The 27,007-nt window shown below is 37.6% G+C and overlaps 5 protein-coding genes, 1 non-coding gene and 1 pseudogene across 15 annotated transcripts; 4 read left to right on the top strand and 3 right to left on the bottom strand.

Annotated features, from left to right (window-relative positions):
• Positions 1-873: 873 nt before the first annotated feature.
• On the bottom strand, positions 874-8,135 carry LOC103964265 (annotated as a pseudogene).
• Positions 8,060-8,133, bottom strand: TRNAV-AAC. The gene has a single exon. It is a non-coding gene; the product is annotated as a tRNA-Val (tRNA).
• Positions 8,136-9,073: 938 nt separating the features above from the next.
• LOC103964241 (probable serine/threonine-protein kinase WNK10) lies at positions 9,074-12,650 on the top strand. Of its 2 annotated transcripts, XM_009377151.3 has the most exons (7): positions 9,074-9,766; positions 10,204-10,241; positions 10,389-10,616; positions 10,705-10,925; positions 11,008-11,165; positions 11,263-11,659; positions 11,757-12,650. In XM_009377151.3, the coding sequence occupies exons 1-7, from the start codon at positions 9,650-9,652 to the stop codon at positions 12,563-12,565; spliced, it is 1,968 nt and encodes a 655-aa protein (XP_009375426.2). In that variant the 5' UTR covers positions 9,074-9,649; the 3' UTR covers positions 12,566-12,650. The 2 variants fall into 2 exon arrangements, with proteins under 2 accessions (XP_009375426.2, XP_048421850.1); XM_048565893.1 differs by lacking the exon at positions 10,204-10,241 and having other exon boundaries at positions 9,644-9,766.
• Positions 12,651-12,836: 186 nt separating this feature from the next.
• Positions 12,837-15,571, bottom strand: LOC103964242 (DNA-directed RNA polymerase III subunit RPC10). 5 transcript variants are annotated; one of them, XM_009377153.3, is made up of 5 exons: positions 15,411-15,571; positions 15,288-15,329; positions 14,883-15,029; positions 14,675-14,765; positions 12,837-13,101 (listed from the first exon to the last, which is right to left on the bottom strand). In XM_009377153.3, the coding sequence occupies exons 3-5, from the start codon at positions 14,991-14,993 to the stop codon at positions 12,968-12,970; spliced, it is 336 nt and encodes a 111-aa protein (XP_009375428.1). In that variant the 5' UTR covers positions 14,994-15,029; positions 15,288-15,329; positions 15,411-15,571; the 3' UTR covers positions 12,837-12,967. The 5 variants fall into 5 exon arrangements, with proteins under 5 accessions (XP_009375428.1, XP_009375429.1, XP_048421852.1 ...); XM_009377154.3 differs by lacking the exon at positions 15,288-15,329 and having other exon boundaries at positions 15,373-15,571; XM_048565895.1 differs by lacking the exon at positions 15,288-15,329 and having other exon boundaries at positions 15,378-15,571.
• A 580-nt stretch (positions 15,572-16,151) lies between these two features.
• LOC103964243 (protein yippee-like At4g27745) lies at positions 16,152-17,971 on the top strand. Its single transcript, XM_009377156.3, has 3 exons — positions 16,152-16,284; positions 16,636-16,773; positions 17,528-17,971. The coding sequence occupies exons 2-3, from the start codon at positions 16,681-16,683 to the stop codon at positions 17,753-17,755; spliced, it is 321 nt and encodes a 106-aa protein (XP_009375431.2). The 5' UTR covers positions 16,152-16,284; positions 16,636-16,680; the 3' UTR covers positions 17,756-17,971.
• Positions 17,972-19,708: 1,737 nt separating this feature from the next.
• Positions 19,709-20,303, top strand: LOC103964244 (calcium-binding protein KIC-like). The gene has a single exon (XM_009377157.3). It carries the CDS (start codon positions 19,816-19,818, stop codon positions 20,200-20,202), a length of 387 nt encoding a protein of 128 aa, XP_009375432.2. The 5' UTR covers positions 19,709-19,815; the 3' UTR covers positions 20,203-20,303.
• A 949-nt stretch (positions 20,304-21,252) lies between these two features.
• On the top strand, positions 21,253-24,222 carry LOC103964246 (serine/arginine-rich splicing factor RS31). 5 transcript variants are annotated; one of them, XM_009377158.3, is made up of 6 exons: positions 21,253-21,374; positions 21,517-21,635; positions 22,904-23,016; positions 23,158-23,387; positions 23,474-23,770; positions 23,880-24,222. In XM_009377158.3, the coding sequence occupies exons 2-6, from the start codon at positions 21,530-21,532 to the stop codon at positions 23,908-23,910; spliced, it is 777 nt and encodes a 258-aa protein (XP_009375433.2). In that variant the 5' UTR covers positions 21,253-21,374; positions 21,517-21,529; the 3' UTR covers positions 23,911-24,222. The 5 variants fall into 5 exon arrangements, with proteins under 5 accessions (XP_009375433.2, XP_009375434.2, XP_048422103.1 ...); XM_009377159.3 differs by having other exon boundaries at positions 21,309-21,374; positions 21,483-21,635; XM_048566146.1 differs by having other exon boundaries at positions 21,355-21,374; positions 22,223-23,016.
• Positions 24,223-27,007: the final 2,785 nt, after the last annotated feature.

Genomic DNA, 27,007 nt, shown 5'->3' with positions numbered 1-27,007 from the left:
ACAAATGTGAATTATTTTCAAACTAATACACCACCCGAAACTTATATCCAGTAATTATGGTAGGGTTTTTAAATTTATATATATATATATATATATATATATATATATTTCTTTTAAAAGAGGGATAATTGGTGGCAAACCATGGTTATCCACGTCTTCTTACCTCGGAAGTCTGTGGGGAAGTTCATCATGCCCATGACCACAGTTAAGTAGACTTCCCCCCTTCCTGGCCCAGAAAGATTATGAGAAATTTCATCTTGCTCGTGGTTACAGTCAAGCAAACTCACTAGCTCGGATCACCGAACTTGGAACCTTCCAAATTTTTTTGTTTATTTAGGAGCTGCAATACGTACCCTTACCACTGAGTCACTTGTTGTGATTAATTTTAAATAAAATTAATAAGAGTAATACTAGAAAAAACCAAATTTTTTAAATCAAATTGCAAACTAAATAATGTGTCACCAATAAAAAACAAGCACGTTAATCGACACTTAATTAATAATTCAATCATCTACAACCACATCATTTAGTTTACAAATATGGTTTAAAAAATTTGGTCTACCTAGTGTTACTCTATTAATTAATATACAATAAAGAACCAATCTAAAGCATAATAACACACATCCTAATTAATGAATCCGGATCCTCGCCGAACCTCTTTGTGAGGATCCTAGAGATTCGTCAATCATTTCCTTTCATTGTACATTGTATGGTCAGAAATTATTTAAAATATTTTTATTTAAAATTAAATACAAACAATACTTGACAAAAACTGACTACATGATATACAATGAACGGACACAATTCACAAATCCCCATATCCTCACCAAAAGGATCCGGAGAGGATCCTGTTGGTAATAACACACCTCCTAATTAATTATCTAAGAAGATGTTCCAGTTGAATACTTTGACGTCAAAATTTGAATCTTGTTCCAGCAAATGCCTTAGTTCCTTTGCCTGCTTGGCATCCCTGGCAAGCAACAAGCAAAGCCTCCGCCCCCAGCACCCACAAGCTTGTAGCTGGTGCAGTACGGGTGCGCAAATCTGCAGAGTTGATCCATAAGCTGGTCATTGCAGTAAGGGTCGAGTTCTTGATGCAGCCTCCAAGCCTCTAGCATTACCTCCCCAAGGTCATCTATGTCACAATTCATTAGAACTTCTCTTCCTATCTTGGCTAGTTCAGCTAAGTGCTTGATGCTAGATACAAGAAGGTTGTCCCTTTGGCTTCGGAGGTAGCGGATTACCACCTTTTGCAACATTTGGTGCGCAAGTCGAACCTGCACCAAATCACATTTACATTACTTCAAATACATGGGAAACAGACATGTTTTCAATGAGAAAGTGAGAGCAACGTGAGATTGGACACAAGGAATAAAGCAATATCAAGTTAAGGTCCAACAACTAAAGTGTGCGTGTAGAACAAGACTCTAAATTTTCACCTTAACGAGCAACGGAGCAAACTTCTATGCTTTTCACAATTGATAATAAGATTATGTAATGCAATTATGCAAGAAAAGTCTTAGAATGCATATCCAAACTGGAAAAGGAAAGGCGCAACGTACTTGACCAGTAAAAGCCACAAGCAAGCGTTGCTGCAGCTCTGAAATTAATGGGGGAGAAGCCAAGAGTAGGACGACTTGTAGTCGCAATGGAATTCCAGAAAAGCTTGAAGTACATTTAATACAGGAACAACTCTTGCAACATTTTCATTACTTTCATCTCCATCGGTAATCTGGATGAGTCATTTCACAACTGCAGCTGCTAAGATGCTAGAAGTCCCCAAGCCACTGCCATGAGGTACACGGGCCCTTGTCCTGATCTGTAGACCCTTGGATGCAAGAATGTTTTCATGAATAATGCCAGTCACAAGCAGTGCGGATTTGGCAAAACGAAATAGATCGTTGTCATCAAATGGAATTGATTCTGTTCCATTGACTAATATTTCTTAACCAACAAGTAATAGTTTAACTTTCACTCCATAAATACATATTTTAGTAAAATCCCACGTCGACCAAATTGTCTCTGTTGCATGAACGGAATAGTTTTCTTACCAGATGAAAAGGAAAAGGGAAAAGTACTTAATATGTGGAATAATACTACAGCTCATGGAGATTGTGGCAACAAATTAAAGTTGAATGCCACGACATTTTGGCACGTTGATGTAGCACTAACATATAGAAAATCCTATATTTTAATTCTTTATCGGGTGATAAAACTGAATGTGATACCTTTTTTAGTATTAAAAGATGAAGTGCTATTAGGCTAAGAATTAATCGATTAAAGATGATTCAGACATAAAAAAAGCTATATGAATACTTGAATCAAAGATGACATGCATTACTCTTGGCCTCTATTTCTTAAACAATCTAAAAGTTGAAGATATGAAAAATTATATGTACCTTGGTTCCTTTTGGTAATGCGTTTTATGATGTAATGGACCAACTAAAATATTAATCCTGCAATAGTACGTGCATAATTAGGTCATGCTTTTTAGGGATTTTAGGTTATGATGATCCAAACCCTAATGATTAAGTGCATGTGCATCTGCTCAATTTAAAAGCTTAAACATATTATCCACTTATGACTTGTCTAACAAGATAACAGCACCGAACATTGTTAATTTGAAACCATTAAGTTAAGCTTAATGGAGATGACGATATTAGCAAATGCTTACCAAAATTTAGGTTATTGTTGTGTTTTCATTGCTTTCTCTTAGAGCATTAATCTGTCTGCTCAAGGAATTGAAATTTCTAGTGAATAAATATGTAAGGCACATGAAGCTTAACACGTACATTAAGGCAAACCACTTGGCTAAGAGCTTCGATTAGTCCGATCCAAACTGCCCTAATATCGTTGTTCTTGTTAGCCCTGGCCAACATGGCAAGTGAAAAGTATGTGTTAGGGAATGTGGAATGGAGTATCAATGTAGCTGATGGGACGAAAAATACATCGGGACTAGTTGATACGGCGACGTTGCTAGGGTTGAAGGGTGCGGTTAGAGGATTGGTGATGAAAGTTTGGAGGTTTTTAGTGAAGGCATGGAAGTTGGGAGTTGCTGAGCTCGGAAAGGTGATCCATGCTCTCAAAGTAGGGTTGGCTATTTCTTTTGTGTTACTTTTTTTACTACATAAGGTCTTTGCATGAAGGTCTAGGAGGGAATGCAATGTGGGCGGTTATGACTGTTGTGGTAGTTTTCGAATCAACTGTAGATGATTAAAACTGTCAAAAAATCAAATTTGTTGATTATCAAATGGAAACTGATGTTCCATCCACCTCTCTTTATTTATGTCCCTCGATTGTCCTTTAATTTGTTTAATTCAAGGGCCAAAGAGAAAAAAAGGTGTGCAGTGGAAGAAAAAAGATGCATGGAAATCACTTCCCTTCCCGCACAAAGTTTTCTACAGTATCAAATTAAAGTGAATAAAAGTAACCAATTGGCCATTTCATTGCAGGTGCTACACTCTATAAAGGCATAAATAGAGCAGCAGGAACTTCTCTTGCTGGATCATTTGGCTTGTGTGTCCACTGAAGTTCTTGCAAGGCAGGAGAAAACTTTGAGCCCATAATTATTGGAACCTCAGTTTTCCTCCTAGATGTGAGCATTATTGTTCTAAATTTCGGATTCATAACATTTTGTTGGTGTTTCGCTTGAGCTTAATTTGCAATTTAAAACAATAGTTGGTGTTCATTTTTGTAGCTTCAGCAACAAACCTCTCTCAGTTCATCCTGTCTGTCAAATCATGATTCGATTATGGTGCTCTCATCTTCATCCTCACCTTCAGCTTAGTTTCGATTTCCGGGTATCGGTCGAAGAGTTGTACGAGTTAACTTACCATAGACAGTTCAGCGTTGGCATTGATAGTGTTTGATTTCTGGATCGCAAGCGTTCCCATCCTTGGCAATCCTGATTTTTCGTGCCACCTTTCAAAATTTCCTTAAGGTTTTGCTTCACCTTGATGTTCCCGAAAATGTCTCAAGTGACTATGTTAGTGTTGATGTGGTTGCAATTAACGGAAAAACATCTGGGGGATAGTCACATTTGGTCCCCAACAACGTCAATCTTTCAAACATAGCAGTTATGATTCCGGATCTTCAGAAAGAAGATCGAATTTCGATAAATCCCATTCTAAGGGAAAGTTAACCACAATTCCCATTCTTGAGCTTAAGGTAGTTTCATAAACACTAGTTTCCATAATTACATATCAAAAGCAGTAGTCAGTGTTCCCAAAAACGACAAAATCATCTCACAGGAGCAGTCTTCCTAGAAAATCTTACTTACCCTTCCGACCATCCCTTAGGTAGTAACCAACCTAGGTGACATTAATTGTCACTAGAATGAGACTATCCTGTATCAGGGAGTTGTGAACCAGTATCCAGGTGGTATGATATCATTATATTGAAAGTGAAATGTGATATATGGATATCATACCATTGCCAGGACACCGGTTCACTATTCCATAAAGGCAAACATTACGAGAATACCATAGAAACGTTAGGTAGCGGCATCGCTGACATACACATTTATCAAGACAATTAGAGCCAACAGAACCATAATCATAGAAACTTGGAAGCAAGCCATATAAAAGAATAACAAACCCGTAGTCATGTCAACGACCTAAACCACCAGTCAATCATCTTACCAATCTGATATTGGCACAAGGCAAGTCTGTTATGCCAATACGAGTGCAGTGATTACACCGTTTCCATTACCAATCTGATAATGCCAGTTAATCCTATTTTGTTGGATATCGTGAAATTCCACGTAATACAAGAGATAGATCGACTACATTATTATTATTCCTTTGTTGACGCATTGACCGAAAGTAGTCATTTCTCGATGACCTGTCATCTCTATGTTAGCCCCACTAGCAAACATCAGAAACTGAAGCACAAATTAATCCCCGCTGGAAAGGCGAAGCATTTATTGAGAAAAGTTGTGAAGGCTTTTTAACATGTGTTATAAAGGAAGACGACAATTCGGTACAGCAAGGGGTTACACTTTTTGAAAAGGTTTTACAAAACTTTATTTTCAGGCCCACTCACTTTTGTTTTTCGCCCCTCCAAGGTTTTAGTGGCAGAGGTTTCGTGACTGCCAAGATTGTTGGAAAAAGCTACTATTTATGAGATTTCTCCCTTCGGTATAAATGTCACTACTCTTCTTTTACTATATTTTATCTATGCTCTGACATCACTTGTGTGATATGGGTTCAATCCCTGCTCACTTGCGCACTCTAAATTAGGCACTTTTAGGTTTTAATTTATTCACATTTTCCACATCATTACACCTTATGGCTTCGTCAACTTCCTGATGTTGGCCAGCACATCACGATTCGGATGTCTAGGTGGACACTCTAGGTCAGGTTGTGTCAATTTGGTATCATAATATACATTAAAGAACCAAGCATTATAACACACCTCTTAATTAATTATCTAAGAAGATGTTCCAGTTGTATACTTTGACGTCAAAATTTGAATCTTGTTCTAGCAAATGCCTTGGTTCATTTGCCTGCTTGGCGTCCTTGGCAAACAACAAGGCAAAGCCTTTGCCCCCGGCACCTACAAGCTTGTAGCTGGTGCAATACGGGTGCGCGAATCTGCAGAGTTGATCCATAAACTCATCACTGCAGTAAGGGTTGAGTTCTTGATGCAACCTCGAAGCTTCTAGCATTATCTCCCCAAAGTCATCTATGTCACAATTCATCAGAGTTTTTCTCCATTTCTTGGGCTATTCAACGATGCGCTTGATGCTGGATACAAGAAGGTGTAGGAATCCTATGTGGACTTAACTCTTGTGATAACGGTGAAATTACATGTGGATAATACAACTTCAATAAGAGTTTGATACGTGGAAAACCAACGTCTTATAGTTATGGAAACACATTCAGAATGTTGGGGATGCATCTGTTTTCTATTAACCCTTTGTGTGGGATGCAACTATGTCATCCACTAACCCATTACAGCTGAATTTAATACAGTGGAATAACCAATAGCCCACGATAGATAGGAGTTGGCTGTCATTATTTCTTTATATATATATATGAGTTCTTTGCTCACAAAGAATAGGTTATGTAATTAGGGTTCTATCACCATTGGAACATAAGGCTTTAAGTGAGTTGAAAAATTCTTATATGTTAACAGTAACCACAGCCTGCACCAGGTAATTCTTTCTTATCTAATTTCAAATCGTGATCTAGTATGCTTGGTCTTTGAAAGGATTCCTGGAGCAACTAACCATGTTTTCTTCAAGTATCACTCTAATGATTCATGTTAGTGATTAGGTATTTCGGTTAAGTATATGGAGTTAAATTCCAATAGAAGGTTGTCCCTTTGGCTTCAGAGGTAGTAGATTACCACCTTTTGCAAGACTTGGTGCGCAAGTCGAACCTGCACCAAATCATATTTACATCCTTTCAAATACATGGGAATACAGACATGGTTTCAATGGGAAAGTGAGAGCAACGTGAGATTGGACACATGGAATAAAGCAATATCAAGTTAAGGTCCAATAACTAAAGTGTGCGTATGTAGAACAAGACTCTAATTTTTTGCCTTAACGAGTAACGGAGCAAACTTTTATGCTTTTCACGATTGACAATATGATTATGTAATGCAATTATGCAAGAATAGTCTTAGAATGCATATCTAAACTGGAAAAGGAAATGTGTACTTGACCAGTAAAAACCACAAGCAAGTGTTGCTACAACTCTGAAATTAACATGAGAGAAGCCAAGAGTGGGATGACTTGTAGTTGTAATGGAATTCCAGGAAAACTTGAAGTACATTTAATACAAGAACAAGCCTTGCAACATTTTCATTACTTTCATCTCCATTGGTAATCTAGAGGAGTCATTTCACAACTGTAGCTGCTAAGATGCTAGAAGTCCCCAAGCCACTGCCACGAGGTACACGGGCCCATGTCCTAATCTGCAAACCCTTGGATGCAAGAACGTTTTCATGAATAATGCCAGTCACAAGCAGTGCAGATTTGACAAGGCGAAATAGATTGTTGTCATCAAATGGAGTAGCAATTGAGGTTAGGTCTTCAATGTGTAACTCATTCCCAGCATCATCACTAATAAAGCACCAGTTGATTTTGTCTTCTCTATGTTGGTGCCAATTGGAAGAGAACATTCCAAACTTATTGCCATGTTCAAAACGCAACCGGCACGCTTCAAGCTCGATAAAGGAGTGTCACTCCAACCCCTAACAAAATCCACACGAACTGGTCATTGAACCTTCACCATTCTGGGATGGAATGAATGATATGCAGAGGTATCAAAATCATTGTTCTTATGGGATGAAGTACATTTATCAATGGGAGCCTCATAGAGATGTTCAGAATTTTGATCGTCCAAGCCCATCAACCATGGTGCCAAATTTACCATCTCAAAGTAAGAAAGAATAGGAAATATTTTTGCATTCCATAAACACTTTCCATGAGTACTCGTTAAGCTCCATATATCATTTTCATGGATTCCTGAATCTTCCAAGACCTTCCTCCAAGGTTTCCCACAAAAAGTTCCATCCTAGGGGAGTGAAACTTTGGGGTTATCATGAAGGCCACAATATACTATGACTCTTCCAATGCGTCCGAGTAGAGGAATCTCCCAAAGACAATGGCGATCCGAAAGCATGAAGCTAAATGAATCTTCTGCAGCACTATTATTTACTTCTGGAACATTAATACCAACAACTACGTATAGATAACCAACTTGCATTCCACTTGGAATAGTTGAATCATATATAAGAAAATCTTCCCCGATCGAGACAGCAGGTGCAATTTTGCTAGAAAGAAGAACAGCAGATGTTGCCATGTCAGATAGAGTGCTGGCTGGGATAAAACATAGGTGTCTTCAACCAACCAGTCTCGAGGCAGCTCGACTAAGATGATCCAAAACCTCACTTGAAGTTCCAAAATGAAAGAACAACAAGTCATATGCAGTGAAATCATGAAGCAGAAAAGATATAAGAAATACTAATTATATAGAAGGAAAAAAATTAATATAAGAAGCAAAACATATGAAGTAAAAATGTTGGATGAGTTTTAGAAAAAAGAAATTGGCTTCGCTCGGGTTCGAACCGAAGACCTTCAATGTGTTAGACTGACGTGATAACCAACTACACCACGAAACCATTTTGATTGTTTTGTTCAATTTATATATTTTCTCCTATTGAAATCTATCTTTGATGGAATCAAGTAACAAAGTGAAACTAATGGCACAAAAATGCAATCAGTTTTATGTTCGATTTCTCTTCACTTGTGGGTGCGATGTTTTAGATTGGATTCAAGCCAAATGTAAATTTGAACCACATTATTACTAACTGATTGTGAGGTTAAAAGCATCTCCAAGTAAGGTGTCAAGTTTTAAACATCAAAATGATATTTGATGGCTTATGTTGAATTTGACTTTTTGTAAAATATTTTGCTTTATCCGATATGTTAAATAATAATGTCATTTAATGATTTTTTTTTTTATCTTTTTATAGAGCCCAATGATTGAGGCAAAACAATCACACACTTGACAAACATCCCTTCCACCTAATCATCCTCATCAAACAATCCGGATCTTTGAATTTGATTCAACAGCTAAAAACATGAGTTCACTTTAAAAGTTATAATAACTTAAGCCGCTTGATCAAATTTCAAGGGTCCGGATTGTTTGATAAGGAGGATTAAGTGGAAGGGATCTGAAGATGATTCCTTTCTGACAAACACAACAATATCTATCAAATATTATATTAATCTATTAATAAACATTTAATAAATTTGACATTTAATGCTGTCAAATTTAACAGCAAAAAGGCTTGCATTCAATTGATTCAACCTCATGTAAGAAATTGAAAGTTTGGTTGAAGAAAGTTTGTTACCATTTTTTACAGTTGTATATCTTCGTAATAGTTTTGACATCTCGTTTGTTTTAAAAAAATGCAATCAGTTTTTTTTTTTTCTAAAATAAAAGAAATAAAATGCAAAAAACAAAAAAAAAAAACCACACAAGTGTCAAGTGCGTGTGCTTGAGCTTGAATTTCGCACGTCCGCGCGCGCTCACTCTCTCTATCTCTCTCTCTGTCTCAAATTCCAACTCCATTTTCTTCTCACATTTTTCTTCGGTTCAGATTTTGCGGTCCCCCATCTCTCAACCCCCCACCAAAACGGTCGAATTTCTCACCGCCGCTTTCGTCTCCTCCGTCTGGTCAATCCCAATGCCCGATCTCCACCGCCGATTCTGACCCCCTCTCCGCCACTTGGGTTCGCTTCTGGGATGGCTTTCGCGAAGTGGGTCGCGACGGGATTCGCGTAGAGAATGATAAAATCACATTGCATGGAACTTGGGGTTTTGAACTCAGCCGGTTCATTGCCTCCGTCCGCCGCCATCGAATGCCGATTCCGCTTCCAATCGGCATTCGATTCCTTCTGCATCGCCTCCGAAGCCTTTTATGAGCTGCTGTTGCGTCGTCGTTTTTTGGCCCGATCAACGGCGATTTCTCTCTTCAGCTGAACGAGAGAAAAATACGTTTTTCTAATTAAAAAATTTGACCCACTAAATTATATATTAAGAGGAAAAAAAATAACATATATATATATATATAATAAAATAAAATAAAAAAGTCCTTATCTTTCTGGTAGTTGTTTGGTTCTTGGAAGGAAATGAATTCAGGGGTCCGATTGGTATCGCCAGCAAGTAATGGGAAGTTGCCGGTGGCGAAGCTCCCTGATGAAGAGGCCGATTTTATAGAGAAGGACCCAAGCAATCGCTACGTTCGGGTAAGTATCACAACTTGCACTTGCAATTTGGATTGGAAATGCTAATGGAATGTGGAATAATGATTGTGTTCAAGCTGCAATTTTAGTTCTTGTTTGTTTTCGATATCTTCATATGATTTCGATACGTTGAAATTCGTGTCGTAAGTGGTCACATTTTGATGCAAGGGTTTAATTTATGCCGAATAGATTGTACATTTTGTAAATTTGTTGCTTTTGTTTGGTTGAATAATTAGTTTTGTTGTTTCGAATGAACTGGTATCAGATTGTATCTGTGATTGCAAGATTCTTCATCAGATTGAGCAGCTTGTTTTCGAGCCGATTTTATAGGAAACAAATGAATTGTTATTTTTTGTTAGATATGAGAAGATTGTGTTTCCCCTTTCATTTAGTCATATAATTCTCCTTTAATTTTTTTTTTCTTATTTTCTTGGTAACAGTACAATGAAATCTTGGGCAAGGGTGCCTTCAAGACTGTGTATGGTTCTGAGATCTTTTCTCTTCAGTTTTTTCTCTCTTCCTTCTTGTTTTCCAGATTTCGTTACTTTTAGGAAGAAATTTTGTTAAATTCAAGAATTATTATTATTATTTTTTTTAAATTTTGGGCACCTCATATTTTTTGCAGCTACAAGGCATTTGATGAAGTTGATGGAATAGAAGTGGCATGGAACCAAGTGAAGATTGATGCTGTCTTGCGATCGCCAGAAGATTTGGAGAAATTGTATTCTGAAGTTCATCTGCTGAAATCGGTGAAACATGACAATATTATTAAGTTCTATAATTCATGGGTGGATGATCAGAAAAATACGATTAACATGATTACGGAGCTCTTCACATCTGGAAGCCTAAGGCGGTATGTTCTATTGATTACTTCTCATTGTCTTTGGATTGCTTGACTACATTATATGAAATCAAACTAATTGCGCACCTTTTGGTTGTAGATATCGTAAGAAGCATAAGAATGTTGATATGAAGGCCATAAGGAACTGGGCAAGGCAGATTCTCGGAGGTTTAGTCTTTCTCCACAGTCATAACCCCCCTATCATTCATAGAGACTTAAAATGTGATAATATTTTCATTAATGGAAATCTTGGAGAAGTTAAAATCGGAGACCTTGGATTGGCAACTGTTATGCAGCAGCCTACTGCTCGCAGTGTGATTGGTAAGAAATCTATGAAACCAGATGTTCTCTCTTGATTAAACCATCTAAACAAGTACTGAAACTGTTCCTTTTTTTTTGTCAGGGACTCCCGAGTTTATGGCTCCAGAGCTCTATGAAGAGGAATATAATGAACTCGTTGATGTATACTCCTTCGGAATGTGCATGTTAGAGATGGTTACCTTTGAGTATCCATATTGTGAATGCAAAAGTCCTGCTCAAATATTTAAGAAGGTTACCTCTGTAAGTTGTGGAGTCATCAGAACTATCATCATTTCTTCTGCTGGCTGTTTAAAGTAGAACCACTCAGGAATCTTATTTCCTGTATGTTCTTTTGCAGGGCGTTAAACCTGCTGCCCTTGGTAAGGTGAATGACCCCCAAATCAAAAGGTTTATTGAGAAATGTCTGGTTCCTGCATCTGAGAGGCTTTCGGCGAAAGAGCTGCTCAAAGATGCATTCCTTCAAGTTGACAATCCAAAGGAACCAATCTGCGATCCCTTACAGTTACCTAACCAGAGTCTGAAAGCGACAAGTTTACCAAAGTCCGGGCCTTTTTCCATGGACATAGATACTGACTACAAGCAGCTATCTATAAGCACATTTGCAGGATGCAACAATGGGAGTCCACAGGTTCTGGAATTTCAAAGGACACATAAGAACAACGAGTTCAGGTTAAGTGGGATAAAAAATGATGACGATTCAGTATCATTAACCTTGCGTATAGCTGATGCAAGTGGTGAGTATGCAAACTGGGAGAGTGGATATCCAAATTTATGTTTAGTATTGTTATTCCTGTCAGGAATGTAATAGCATGACTTTTCTGTATCTTACAGGTAAGGCGAGGAATATACATTTTCTCTTTTACATTGCTAGTGATACAGCAGTGTCTGTGGCGAGCGAGATGGTTGAACAACTGGAATTAACAAATCACGATGTGGCCTTCATTGCTGAGTTTATTGACTACTTGATAATGAAATTTCTACCCGGTTGGAAGCCCTCATCTGATTATTCCTCAAGTGGACCAACGAGTCTTTGTGGCGGATCCCCAGTCTATAGAAATGGGAAACCCTCATTGTCAAGCCTGTGGGGTCCAGTGCTATCCGGTGCCCCTGCTGGCTCAATGGTTGAGCAAGATGGTAGCTCCTGTGATAACCCTGATACAATCAATTTTAACGGTGGCATTACCTCTTATCCAAGCTTTGCTGATTTTGCCGTTGAACATTCAAAAGTATCGGTTCACTCTGAGGTAATGGTTGATGATGGTTCCACCAAAAACGACCAAGCAGTTGAATCTGTCAATTGCAATACTTCTGAACTCAAGCTGAGGTACTCATATTTAGTTGACAGCAAGCTACAGAGCGATTGCTCTAGCAATGGAGGAGGCTTCCCAGTGAATGGAATCATAAAGAACTTGGAATTTCCATTGCATGAGCATGATTTATCGAAAGATATGAGCTTGACAAGCAGCTGTTCTTCACTATCTTTGGCAGATAACGATCTGGATGCCGATTTAAAGTTGGAACTCGAAACGATTGAGTTGCAGTACCAGCAGTGGTTCCAGGAACTTTCAAGGATGAGGGAGAAAGCATTGGAAACGACCAGAAAGAGATGGATGGACAAAAAGAAAGTGGCTGTTCACTAATACTGAACCTTCTCGGAACTAAATTTTGTGCTGATATCCTGTTACTTTTGTTTGTTGAGTATGAATGGTATACCGGATTTGTTAATGCATGCTCAACTTCATTTTTGCAGATCGATAATCAGAACCGAAAACATAATGCTTCGGTTTGTCAGCTCGACCTTCTTGATTACGAAGTTACGAGCTTGCAAACTCGGTGGCACATTAAGTCATTGAATACTTTGATAAAATTGATGAACGAATGTTCATTGCAGCAAAAGATAAAACAGAAGAATGTACGAATGAACATTGAAGTATTATTTCCATGCGTTGAAGCAGTTCACAATATCACGCCACAGTTGGCAAAAACTCAAAAATGGAGCAATTAAAAGGGATTAGCAACTCAAAGAACACAAAATTCTCAGACTAAGTGTAATCAACCCATGTGTGTCCGCAATTGTTGTTCATACACCTGTAGAATCTTGTTTCTGGTTCATCGGCAGATCGTGTTTGCTGTGTCCTGTAAGCTGCCTCAGGAAACCCGCATCTTGGGCACGGTTCTGCCAGAGAAGAGAAGAAAAGAAAGAAAAGAAAGAGCAAAAAGAAGTCAGACCTCATCTCATGAGATATTTGCAATTGTACAACAATATTTTACAGGACATTAGCATCTACTGGAGAACAACAAAATGAAGTCAAGAATAACAGTGTCTTATGCTTCGACATCCAAATTTTACTTGGGCGTATGTAATTTATGTTCGACACTTATCATAAAGTTCAATGATTCAATCCAGAATGATACGAACATCATGACAAAAGTCAACTACAGCAGATGCGTAGTACAGCCAAGAACGGTACCTCATTCCAGTTAGAGATAAAATGTTTAGCTTTACCATGCAAAGTTCAGGATAACCTAAACCTAAATCCAGTAAACTAATTTAACAAAGAATATTTTCGCTGAATCGATTGTCACACACAAAATAAATTTTGACATCAATTCCCACACCTACAACTGTGTTTGACATCCACTAATTGTGCTAGCTCAAACCTTTTAGAAGATTATGGAATGACTGATTTTGCAATTGTATCTCTTGTCAATATCTCTCATCATTTGTGTCCTCAATCACGGTTATTTCGTTTTTATAGAAACATCAGCTTCTAAATCTAGGATTTCTCTCCAGTCATCACCAATCAGGTTAAGAGACATAACCTGACACAAAGTCGAAAGTCGACTTTCATTTAACTTGATGAAGAAACAACTGCAGCATTCTAACAACTTCCCCTCAACCTCAAGGCACAAAAGATACGTCCCATTTGTTTCCAAACTGGATAAGAGATTGTAACCTTTAGCTCTTTAGTCATGAATGCTTATAACCTTCCATACCAGTTATAAACCCGACCAATAACTTTGTTCAGAACATAAAACAGGGCACTCAAGATGAGGAAAAAGTATTTTAATGCGTACTAAGATAACTAAGCCTTTCACGAGACAAGAATCTCAGTCTCACAGATACCTCTATAGAGTATGAACTCCCTCCGATGATGAACCTTGTCCAATCAAAACCTCACAGCTAACTGTAACAAAACCTCACTCACCTTCGCTTTCTAGTGAAAGCATAACCTAGAGAACTCGGTGCTCCACCCAATTAAGAAGCTAAGACCTCAACAATCCCCCTTAAGTGCTTTAGGAAACAGGACAACGTGAACAAGAAAAACTAGGTAGCCTAACCAATAAGTTTACAGACAAATCCTATCCGGTGTCTGATATATATACGCAATTATTCTAAAAATTCTAGCGAAAATACCAAACCCCATTCGACCAATGGCATCATTTCACAAGGTCGACATAGCTTGGGACCACGCAGTGAATTCCAGAGAGGCACCAAGAAACGTAAACAAATGGCAGGATTTATAGACCACAGAAGAACAAAGTAAAACGCTAGAAAAAGAATGAGCACACTACGAGTACACTGCAGTACTGCAACCTCATTAATAGTACTCAACTGTGAATCAAGAAACAAAACAAATAGAGTATGTTTCTCACTACTTGTAACAAATATTCCTACTTTGATAATTACTAGAACCAAAAGAAAGAGAAAAACACGAAACCCCTTGGGCGGGAAAAATGAAACAAACCTTCAGTTTTGGGCGCATTCTTGTAGTCGTCCAGGGTAAAGATGGGCTGTATCTCTTTTTTAACTAGATGCTGCCTTCTTTTAATCTTCACCTGCAAGCGCAATACGAAAACCAGCTATCACATTACGCATACCCTTCAAAAGGCAAGAAAGAGAAGCTAGGATATAATTCAGATCACCAAAAAAAAGATCTATATCTTTAGCTGTACCTTCCTATCAACGTATGCTACATAGGGACAAGTTGGACAGAAGAATCTTGCATCGTGCATATTCGGCAGTTCATACTGCAGCATGTTACCACAACCTGGGCAGAACTCCATTTCCTAAAGCCTCTAACCACAAATCTCCCCCTCTCTCTGAAATTATTTTCGATTTCGAGATGTCATTACATTGTGTGTGTGCTTATAAACTACCATCAACAAATCACATTAACATACAGAAAACTAAAAACACAATTAAACAGTAATTACCATTACGTTATTTTGAATTAAGAATAACAAAAATCAAACAAAATCAAAAGGTACCCACTTTTCATAAAAAAAATCCACACAAAATCAAAATTGGGAAAAAGAGAAACAGCTCAATCACCAAACGACGATGTGTCAAAGACCCACCGAATCAGATAGAGAGAAACCCCAATTTTAGGGCTCAAAACCCTAGGAAAATAAAAATTAAATTAAACGAAATATTACAAATTACCATACGAGAAATTGTGAGATTAGGATTTGGAGACGTACAGTTGAGGGAGAAGCTTAAAGAATCCGACTTTGCAAGCGAGAGAGGGGAATTGGGGTCGCTAGGGTTTTGCGGGTGTTGTTCTGTAAGACTGAGAAAGAGTGGCAGCGTTAAGCAAATACGGTAGCGGGAGAGAGATTTGGTACGAAGGCGCGCAGCAGAGGGAAAGGGGTAACGTATCAAGGACTCCCTTCATTTACAAATCTACCCTTATGAGCTAATATGATGATTTTATTCATTCTGGATTTTTCTATTTTTTAATGCTATTATTTTCTTATATTGGATTAAAAAAATACATAATTTTTGTTCATTATATTAGTAATTTGTTAAAATCTTTATCAAATAATTTTAATTATTTTTATTATAAATGATCTCTGAAAGCAATCAAATTCATCATTTTAGTCCTTTAATTTAAAAACCGATCAATGTGATTCTTAATTTGGCCATTGCACAACAATTCAATCCCTAACTTCTGATTCTATTAAATTGTCTGTTAATTTGATAATGTGACACATGTGAAACCATTCAACCAACGATATTGTGCCACATGGATCAAACAAATAAAAAACAATTTTGAAATGATTTAAGATTTTTAAAAAACATTAATAAAATGTTAAATAATTTTATAAAAATAAATAAATAAAATCTTTGTTTAATCCACTTGGCGTGTCTCATGAGAATAATCGTGACAGGATAGCTCAAAAAGTCAAAACCCCAAAACCCTACCTCACCTTTGACCAATGTACCAATCAAAACCCCCCACCCTCCCTCTCTCTCTCTCTCTCTCTCTCAAATAATATTGTTTGGAGGAGAAAAATGAAATAGTGTTTTGCTTTTTGCAGTTTTTCTTTTGGTGGATGGGCACTGGACAGGCAGGTAAGAAGCAACAATGCTTGACTGATATGAATTATTTCTTCCAGATTCTTCATTTGAATGAAGGGTGGATTGGGACACAACACATCTTGAAAGCCTGCTTAATTAGAATCCTGTCTTAATCATCCCCATTTGTTTATGCAATATCTCCTCATTTGAGGGGTTTATATTATTTATCATCTCAATAATTGATGTCTGGGCTTCAATGGTTTTGTTCAATTGGGTGATTGCTTAATTTCCAGTTGCATGCAGATCAAGATGATCAGCTTTCTCGATGGTTAATATCAAGCTTAATTAGCAGTTAATTGGTATTTAACTTTAATTTCTTTTTGTTTTGTAACTTTCTTGCTGCAGTTGAACTTTAATTCGTTGGTATTAAGCAAATTAATCCTCCAATCAATGGGTGATTTATCTGGGCCAAGGCTGTATGGCTGCTACAAGTGCCAGAATCATGTTTGCTGTCATGATGATATTGTATCTAAAGCATTTCAGGTGATCCAAACGCATGTGCTTTCTCCTCCATACCTTTATACTCTTATGCAATTTATGGCAACTGTTATGGCAATTAGGTTATTGCAACAGATTGAATAGTGTTTCATTCAGTCATTGCATTGAAAATTTGGTCTGGAGTTTTACATTTGAGTCCACAGAACATGGATTTCAGTTGTAGAATTGTTTATTTGTCAGAAATATTCTACTATGTTATGTTATCTAACCGTCAATGATTAGATAGATTCAATGGTATAATATGCCTACTTCTTATAATTATTATTCAATTAATGAGAACCAAAGTTTGTTACAGAGAAAAGATATTTAGGTTTCCATAATGTCAATGTTTTCAGGCTACCAATGAGTAGATGAATTATTAGTTAAATGCATCTCGTGGATTAGTGAATTCTAAATAAATGCACAGTTCAAAGAGAGAAACTTACCTACAACATGGATCATTGCAACAGTATCTCAAACCAATTACACACTACCATGCAAGTTAAAACGCATGACAACAATGCATGATTGTCTTGAGATACCAACACAATGATAACCAAATTGTAGGCAAGTCCTAATAGCTGGATAAGCCTTCTGGGTTAGACCAAGTGATGAGGGTGGGTGGGGAAATAAGTTAAGAATTGGCTAGATTAGGTTAGGAGTTATATCATTTAAACACCATATATATATATGCAGTAGTTTGCAAATATTTGAAGATCCTTGTGTTATATATATGATATGCTTTGCTTTGCTATGTTAGGCAAGCCGTGGCAGGGGCTTTCTATTCTCCCATGCAGTGAACGTGGTTGTAGGGCCTAAGGAGAATCGGCATCTGATCACAGGCCTCCACACGGTTGCTGATGTACACTGCTGTGATTGTGGGGAGGTGTTAGGCTGGAAATATGTCAAAGCTTATGAGGAATTGCAGAAGTACAAAGAAGGAAAATTTGTTCTTGAAAAATTTAAGATTGTTAAGATCAATTGGTAGCATAGATACTCAGTTTGGGTTGTGGAATTCGTTTTGATTGATTGGTCATAAGTTCTATTCATCGTGTACAAAGAAACTCTTGATTGTCTATTTGGATGCTGGTGTCCTTTTGTCAGACGGTTCGGCATATAATGTTTCAGTCTTTCAAATTCTGAGTCAAAGTCATAACTCCGTTTTAATGATTGTATCAATGTGAAAAGATTTCATTCATAGTCTGACAATATAATATGTTAGCTTTCGATTCAAGTTAGATATTACGTAGAAACAAACCATTTGAGAGTTGGAGAGATTGATATTGTTATGGACTTGATCCATGAGAAGGTGACAAGAAGAAAATTGGAAAGTTCATGATATTGCCTCCCGATCAAAGGGGTGGCGCTAGGTACATTGGTTCTTGATGGGGACGAGAAGATGGTGACTTAGCCTTTGTCCATTCTTATTAACTTTCCCCCTCCCTTTATGTGTATGAAATTAAAGGAGATGGTTATGTTACTTATGGATTGACGTTGAATTAAAAATGTCTATTAACTTAGTAGTTTGTCTATTGGAATGTCTTCTAATCAAGTAATCAATTCTTTCTTTATTATGAACATCTTTATTAATGTCAGAGTTTGTTTGTTAGTCATTTTATTTTTAGTTTAATTTTCATTTTTATATTTGAGATATGGAAAACGTTTATGGAGTGAAATGGGGAAGAAAATGGTGGTGGGAAAGGGAAAAAGAAATAAAAAGAATGAATGAAAACAAAATCTTGAAAGTGAATACAACTTATAATGATTTTGGTTTTAGTAAGGATGTAAATGAGTAAAGCCAAACGGATTACCACGATGCTGAAACTTAGCTCAAATAAAATTATTCATGCTCAACCTCGACAAAAACTCGTAACCGTAAGCTCAAGCTCGGGTCGAACAATTTTTTCAACTCGACCGGCTTGTTTGTAACCTAAATATGAGCTTTTGATTTACTTTGCTCAACTCATTCGTTAACACAAGCTCAAGCTTATGCATGGTTCGGCTTTATTTTCATCAAAACCTAAAAAAATACATATAATAACAAGGCTCATAATGGTTGAACACTTTATATTTTACATTCATATTTAGAGTTCGACTTCCGCACTTTGCTTCCGTCTAAAAAAAACTTGTTCATCTCCTACCGTTCCACGTTTGTCACTTTTACCGACCTACAGCTATGGGGTTGTGATTAATGCTCTAAGGTCGGGTACCCTTTATTCTCTCTATTGACTTACTAGTGAGAAGATCAAAAGAAATAAATAATCGGACGGCAGATATTTCTTATTGATAGATCAAACAAAGTAGAAGAATCCAAAACAAATCAAATTTACAAGAGAGTAAAGGAAGCTTCATAGAAGCAAGCCAATCATAGAAGCAAGCCAAAGATCAAGGACAATTTAAGCTCTATCATTTTTGAAGATTTGGTTTTAGCTACAAAAGTCCCCGCTTCCCCCACCACAAAGAACCTTCCTAGAAAATTCGAATAAAATAAATACAAACCTCAAAAAAAATTAAAAAATAGAAATCAAGATGAGATGATTGCAACGGATACCAAGATGTTGCACCACTGTTGACTTCGGAATTTCAAATAGTTTTAGGCCGTTCACATGTCTTGTTCCTTGTTGAATCGATCTACTGTCAACATCATAGGTTGCATACGTTCTTCTGTGTGATTGTTACATTATCGTGTGGTGTTACAGACTGACAGTCCTTTAATATTTTAAAATATGATATACTTATCGTCTAAATTATAACAGGTGAATTAGCAACATCATATGATAGTGTTACAATTACACCTGAGAATTTGTTTTTCTTCCGATTTTTATTAATAGGGGATGAACTCATAGCCTAGGAATCTGCCATATCACTAAATTCCACACACAAATGATTATGTTGATTTTAACTGCTACGGAAAAAGCAAAGAGACTTTCCATTGCTTATAAAAGGCCTTAAGCCTGCTTTCAATCTTCACGGTTCTACAAAGTCCTACTGCTATTTGTTGTTGCATCACATTTTCCACTAGCTATAACCACATTAGAAATACAAACCATGGAAAACAATGGCACCTCCACAAGGAAGTCCACAGCAGCAACTGAATACCAAGACTTGTTGCCAGTCATGGCGGAGAAGCTGGACGTGGAGACTTTCGTGTCCGAACTATGTGGAGGTTTCCGGCTTCTGGCGGACCCTGAGCGGGGTTTGATCACGTCGGAGAGCCTGAAGAAGAATTCGGCGCTTCTCGGGATGGAGGGGATGAGCAAGGAGGATGCTGAAGGTATGGTTAGGGAAGGAGATCTTGATGGAGATGGTGCGCTCAGTGAGAATGAGTTTTGTATACTGATGGTGAGGCTTAGTCCTGGGATTATGGAAGATGCTGAGACATGGCTTGAAAAAGCACTTGATCAAGAATTCAACAAGTCATCTGATCAACCTTGATGTTGTAGAATAATTGCAGTGGCTCTTGTTATGAAAAAATTGGTCAAAATGATTTTTTTTTTCAAATCTCGATTGCTGAAATGATATGATTTTTAATATGTTATCGATATTTGATCACTTTGTCAATTAATATGTTGTCACTATATAATTTCGATCAGTTAAAAAAGACTGAAACTTAATTTCAGATCATTTTAGCCAATTTCTCTTGACCAGTAACTGAATTACCACAGAGGAGTAGTTTAGAGAGAGAGAGAGAGAGAGAGAGGTCTGCAAACAGATCAAGGGAATAGAAACTGAAACTGGAGTAAATTAACGACACTAGTTAACATTAAAAAGAAGGAGAAAAAACAAGACCAAAGCAGTTAAAAACTTACAAACACCGCTGTAACATCTGCCAATTATCTCCAAAACTCACAACACAAAACAACAAAAAAGATAGAAAAAAATTAAATTCTGTGAAGCATACTTGAACTAAAAATGTGAACTTGGGCCATAAAATTAAATTATATACAAAACCCAACAACGAAAAGACTTGGAAGTTATTCGTAGCTCTGTTAATCAAGAACATTCATCCCGCACTCAAGTCCCGAGCTCAATTCCCCTCGTCCAATTTCGCTTGTATAGAAAGAAAAAAAAAAAGACCAAGACAAAGAAGTAAATTTTGAACTGAATGGAGCATAATGGAAGTGAAAAACCAACACTTTGTTATTTTTGTTAAGCAACGGTATTTAAACATACAAAGCTAACATTATTGGTGATGCTCTCTATAATATAGGAATTAAACTCACCTAGTAAATACAAAAACTTGAGTTCAATAGGATTGAGTCCTATACTAAATCGTGTTTTTACAAAACTCACTCACGTTTAAAAAATAACGCTAAGACCCTCTGAAGTTTAAATTTAATAACATTATTTATTTGGTTAGTAGCCCAAATCAAACCTCAGCAGGCCCGCAAATAAAACTCCGGTAGCCAAAGTATTATTATTATTTTTTGATAAACCAGCAGCCCAATTAACATATCACAAAAGTCGGACAATCGGACGGTCCGTAGAGAGTAAACGCCTGGTCCTCAGCCAGATAGGAGTATAAAGGGCCCAACCTTACCCTCTCTTTCCCCAATATTTCCTCTGCAATTTCTAGGGTTTGCTTCTCTTTGTTTTCGCCTTGTCAGGTATTTTGCTTCTCTAAAATTTAACCTAATTGTTCCTTAGTTTTTCTTAATCAGCAAATAACTGTTCCATATTCTTATCAGTACCTGTATTATTTGGGAAATTTTCAGGGTTTTTTTTTTTTTTTTGGGGTGCAATTGGCAGGAAAATAGCAACAATGAGGCCAGTTTTCGTCGGCAACTTCGAGTACGAAACTCGGCAATCGGAGCTGGATCGGTTGTTCTCTAAATACGGGAGGATCGAGCGGGTCGATATGAAGTCTGGTACGACATCATTGATTGGTTTTGATTTGTTTTTAATGCAGAATTTAAGGATTTATGTCAAAGCTTCAATCTTTTTTGTTGGGGTTGATTTGTTTAATTGCCCACTATAACTCAGATGATTATCTTGGTATTTGTCGAGTTCGTGATTTTGTTGTCTAGGATTGTGTGTCTGCTGGTTGTGGACCATTGAAGAGTCTGATATGTGAATGAAAATTTACGAAATGAACTTCTCGTGTCGTGGTTTTACGGGTGTGTTTGGTTTAATTTGATCCTGCATTTGCTTGCCACCTTTCGTTGTTTTATTTACCCTTTTTTTCTTTCTCTGATTCATAGAATCAGCACCTAGAATGTTCAGCTGTGTCTGTTGGTTTCGGGGGTTAAGGCTAAGTTTAGTTGCCAGTGCTCCATCTACCTGGCATGTGTATATTTAATCATTTGTTTTGATAAAGAACGAGTTTGGTGTAAAACTCGAGCTTGTTGGTTATGGATGTGTGACTACTTTGCCTCTTTTCCTGGAGGAAAGGAAGTGGCAGCCGCAAGTTTGCAATTTCTTTGGACCAGGTTTTTAAGTGTTTCTTTTGGCGCAGGAACTTGTCTACTAATGGAAATTGATCTGAGCTTCTATCTGGGCTAGCCAACATCATGCCAAATTTTTAATTAAGGAAACCGTCCTGGTTGCCTGCTTCTCTACACTCCATTCACAGATAGCAACATTCTGCATTTTCTTCACTCGATCATCCGTTACTCACCCACTTCATCGCATAACGTTGCCATTTCACAAGAATTGTCATTGTCGGATCATTTATTTTGCCATGCCTACCACAAGTCCACCACTGTTCATAGGGGATTAAATGAAATCTGGCCATGCCTTCAATCACTGATAATAGGGGATCTTTGATTCTGCATGCCATGCCTTCCATTACTGCACTCGTGCTCTCCAAATGATAATAGGGGATCTTTGATTCTGTCATGCCATGCCTTCCATTACTGAACTTGTGCTCTCTGAATGGCGAAACATGCTTACCAATGATTCAGACTTGAAACTTTGGATTAAAACCTTTAGTATGCTACCATCATGATTTAGTTCTTCATGCAACGCCTCTACCGTCTTATGTTCATCAAGCCCCTCACGTAAATGCAGGTGTTGTTGTATTTACTTTAGTTTGTGGCAGGGGAAATATATACGAGGCTGATGTATGGCAGGGGAAAGGTTATATGCAGATGCTTCCTTTGTTCTTTTCTGTTTCTGATTTTTTCCTCTGTTTCAGGTTTTGCCTTCGTCTATTTTGAGGATGAGCGGGATGCTGAAGAAGCTATCCATCACCTTGATAATAGGCCATTTGGTTATGACAGGCGCAGGCTGTCTGTGGAATGGGCTAAGGTACGATAGCTTTTCTGTTTAGAAACTCTCATTGTAGATTTTTTTTTTCTGTCGTATGCATTTTAGTTTTTGTAGTATATATTCTGGGTCTTGACTCTTAAGTTCTTAACATCTTTAACATATTAACAATTTAATTATTAGGGTGAACGTGGTCGCCATCATGATGGGTCTAAATCACTGGCAAACCAAAGGCCCACTAAAACTTTGTTTGTTATCAACTTTGATCCTGTTCACACCAAGGTTCGTGATATTGAAAGACACTTTGAGCCTTATGGGAAGGTGCTTCATGTCAGAATTCGTCGGAACTTTGCATTTGTGCAGTTTGACACACAGGAAGAAGCTACCAAAGCTCTTCAGGCTACACATTTGAGGTTAGTAATATGTTTGTTTTCTTACTTGGTTAACTCTTTTGACTAAAATGCTGAGAAAGTGAGGCAAAATTATATCATTCTTGCAGCAAGATCCTAGACAGGGTTGTCTCTGTGGAGTACGCCCTGAGAGATGATAGTGAGAGAGGTGATGTCGAGAGAGGTGATCGCTATCGCGATAGCCCTCCTAGAAGAGGCACTTATGGTAGGCGTGGTGATAGTCCTTATGGGAGATCACCAAGTCCTGGTTATCGCAGGCGCCCCAGTCCTGATTACGGTCGTCCCCGCAGCCCAGTTTATGACAGGTACAACGGTCCAGTGTATGACAGGCGCAGGAGTCCTGAATATGGAAGGAATGAGAGTCCTGAATACGGCAGATACCGCAGGTATGTTTTTATACTACGCTGTTCATTTTACTATATATAGAGATTTCAATTGCTTGTGAGGTTGATGTTATACCATTTCAGTTTGTGATTTATCATTTACTGTTTGCAGTCGCTCGCCTATCCGAAGATCAAGAACTTGAAGTCATCTGATGCAGTAGTCAGCTCATCGTTATCTTCGGTGGTTTTGCTATATAGCTTTTAGGTACATTTGTAGAGGATGAAACGTATTGTGATAGTACTTAGTTTATGGTTATGATAGGTATTTGGATTCCAAAATTTGCTGTCGTTATCGTGTTCAAGTTGTGCTCTCTAGGGTTGGAAATAACTAAGAATGGGCTAGGTTTCTGCTGGAACACATTGTCTCGACTCTTATCGCATCTGTAATTTACCCCCTCGTATGGAGAAATGTTTGGATTTGGTTAATATTTAGTTCAGTTTTTGGAAAGTCGAAATGCTATGCGTATGAGTTAAAACACTTGATTTGGTTTTCTATCACGAAAACGGTATCGGTCCCCCCATTTGAGGGACATGACTCGGTCACTCAGAGGAAGCTTCGTTGCATTCTGAGCAGTTCTTCCACCATGTGCTAATGGAGAGATTCTCTTATGCAACTAATACACAGTTCCAATGGCGTCTCCAGTTCAATGTATGTTTGTCGTTTGTTGCACCAACGGTTCTATAGATATTTGTCATGTGACGTCTCTGGTTACACGAAATTTTTTAGTGCAAATGCCACACAAATTACTTTTGGTGGTTCAGCAGTCACTCTACCCTTTGGACTCCTATCCCAAACGTTAGCCTTTTGACTTGTAAAATTGATATGCTGGACAAACTCAATCGGCTATAAACCGTATATAAATCATAAAAGAGAAATAAATATTGGAGTATGTGAAAATCAAACACAGGATTTTGTATTCATGAGTAAATACGCGAAATCACCTTTTTTTTTTTCTTTTTTTTTTTAAAGAAGAATACTCGTGATTACTTGGATATGTTAAATTTACATTGAGAATGATTTTCATTTTCATCAACTCGATTCCATAAGATTCTAGATAATTATCAGAATATTTTTTATCACTACTTCGGAACTTAATAAACAGTAAGATCACGTCCAAAGGTCTTGCAATATTTTCCTTAATTTCAACACAAAATATTTCCTAAAGCTAAAAATTTCAATTTTTTTCACATAATTTTGAGAACTTTTACAACATTTGTCATAAGCAAAAGGTTAGAGTCACTCTACTTGCACCACATGGTTCCTAAAATTAATTTAGGACATTCCCAATATTTTAGGCAGCTGCAAATCTCTTGGGGGGGCCCTATTATTAGTTTTCATTATTTTTTTCTATTTTTCTACTTTTGAAAATCAATGGAAAATAGTTTTGGGACCTAATAAATGATAAAATCACATCCAAATGTCATGCAGAATTTTCTTTAATTCCCACGTTTTCTAATCGGTTTTGAGAACTTTTACAAGATTCATTATAAGTCAAAATCTGAGTCATTCTGATCACACCATATGTTTCGTAAAATTAATTTTGGACATTCCAAAAATTTTCAACACCTACAAATCTCTTTGGGGGCCTCACTATTAGTTTATATTAATTTTCTATTTGCTCAACTTTAAAAATCAATAGAAAATACTTATGTGACATAATAAACAATAGGCTTACATCCAAAGGTCTTGCAACATTTTCGTTAACTCATATGCAAAATATTTCCTAAAACTAAAAGTTGAAATTTTTTTTTCACAACAACTGTGAGTTATAATCCATGTTTCCTAATGAATTTTAAGGATTGTTACAAGATTCAATATAATCGAAAATTTGAGTCATTCTAGTTGCTCCACACTTTTAATAAAATTAATTTAGGACATTCCCAAAATTTTCGAAACCTACAAATCTCTTTGGGCCCCACTACTAGTTTTTATTATTCTTCTATTTTCAATTTTAAAAATCAATAAAAAAACTGGCTTAGGGACCTAATAAACATTAAGATCACATCCAAAGATCTTGCAACATTTTCGTTGACTCCCATGTAAAATATTTCTCTAACATCCTACTTAGTGAGTGCAAAAAGATGCAATCTTTGTGCACGCAAAACGAGGCAGTCTCCGTGCACTTAGAATAAGGTAAACTAGGACGCACATAAAACGAGGCAAACTCCGCTCACAAAAAATGAGACTAGCTTTAGGTGCACAAAATGAGGCTGGCTCGGTGCACAAAAAACGACATGCAAAACGAGACGAACTCCACACAAACAAAATGAGGCGAACTCATGTGCTTGAAAAACGAGACTGGCTCTGTGCACGTAAAACAAGAGCTCAGTGCACATAAAGCGGGGCGAGCTCGATGCACGAAAAATGCGATGTGCAATATAAGGTGAACTCAACGCATTCAAAACGAGGCAAATCCGAGCGCACTGAAAATGAGGCAGGCTCTGCTCACAAAAATGAGACGATCTCAATGCACGAAAAATTAGGCCCACAAGACGAGGCTGGCTCAGCGCACAAAAAACAAGGTATAAAAAACGAGCCAGGCTTCTGGCATGCAAAATGTGGCATGTTCTGTGCATGCAAAATGAGGGGAGCTCGTCACCCAAAAAAAAAAAAAAAAGGCATGCAAAACGAAGCGGGCCTGCGCACGGGGCAACCATTGTTGCCCACACGAAACATCGGTGCCGCTATCAACTTTGGGCCTTGCGGTATGACTTCTAAGCCTTCATGCTTCATACCTCAGGTTGCGGAAGAAGCTTCGGATATGGTTTTGGCAGATGATAATTTCAGTACTATTGCTTCCGCTGTTGCAGAAGGCCGGGCTGTTTACACTATCATGAAAGCTTTTATCCGGTACATCTCTTTGTTCATCATCCTCTCTCTTTCACCGTCCATTTGCGGGTACATGATATCTTCAAATGTCGGAGAGGTCATATCCATAACTTGACTGCTGCGTTAGGAAACACCCGAATGCATGATACCCGTGCAGCTTCTGTGAGTAAATCTGGATACCGATGGACGCAACAGCTCTCGGTTTTAACCCAGCTGAGATTCATATAATGAAGAAACCAACTCGGAGCTGCTTCTGGTTGCCATGTCGGTCTCATTTGGGCTTCACTGCCTCGTCCTCTACATCCGTTTCTCGCAGACGTGTTCGGTGTTGTTCCATTGAGTCCGAACGAGTGGCTCCTCATAAATTTGATATCCGCGCCGGTGATACTCATCGATGAGGTTCTTAAGTT

This window comes from the organism of the source record quoted next, unplaced genomic scaffold (assembly GCF_019419815.1).
Source record: "Pyrus x bretschneideri cultivar Hongxiangsu unplaced genomic scaffold, Pyrus_bretschneideri_v1 Contig40, whole genome shotgun sequence".
Taxonomy (NCBI): Eukaryota; Viridiplantae; Streptophyta; class Magnoliopsida; order Rosales; family Rosaceae; genus Pyrus; species Pyrus x bretschneideri.
This window is presented reverse-complemented; position numbering and strand designations above follow the sequence as displayed.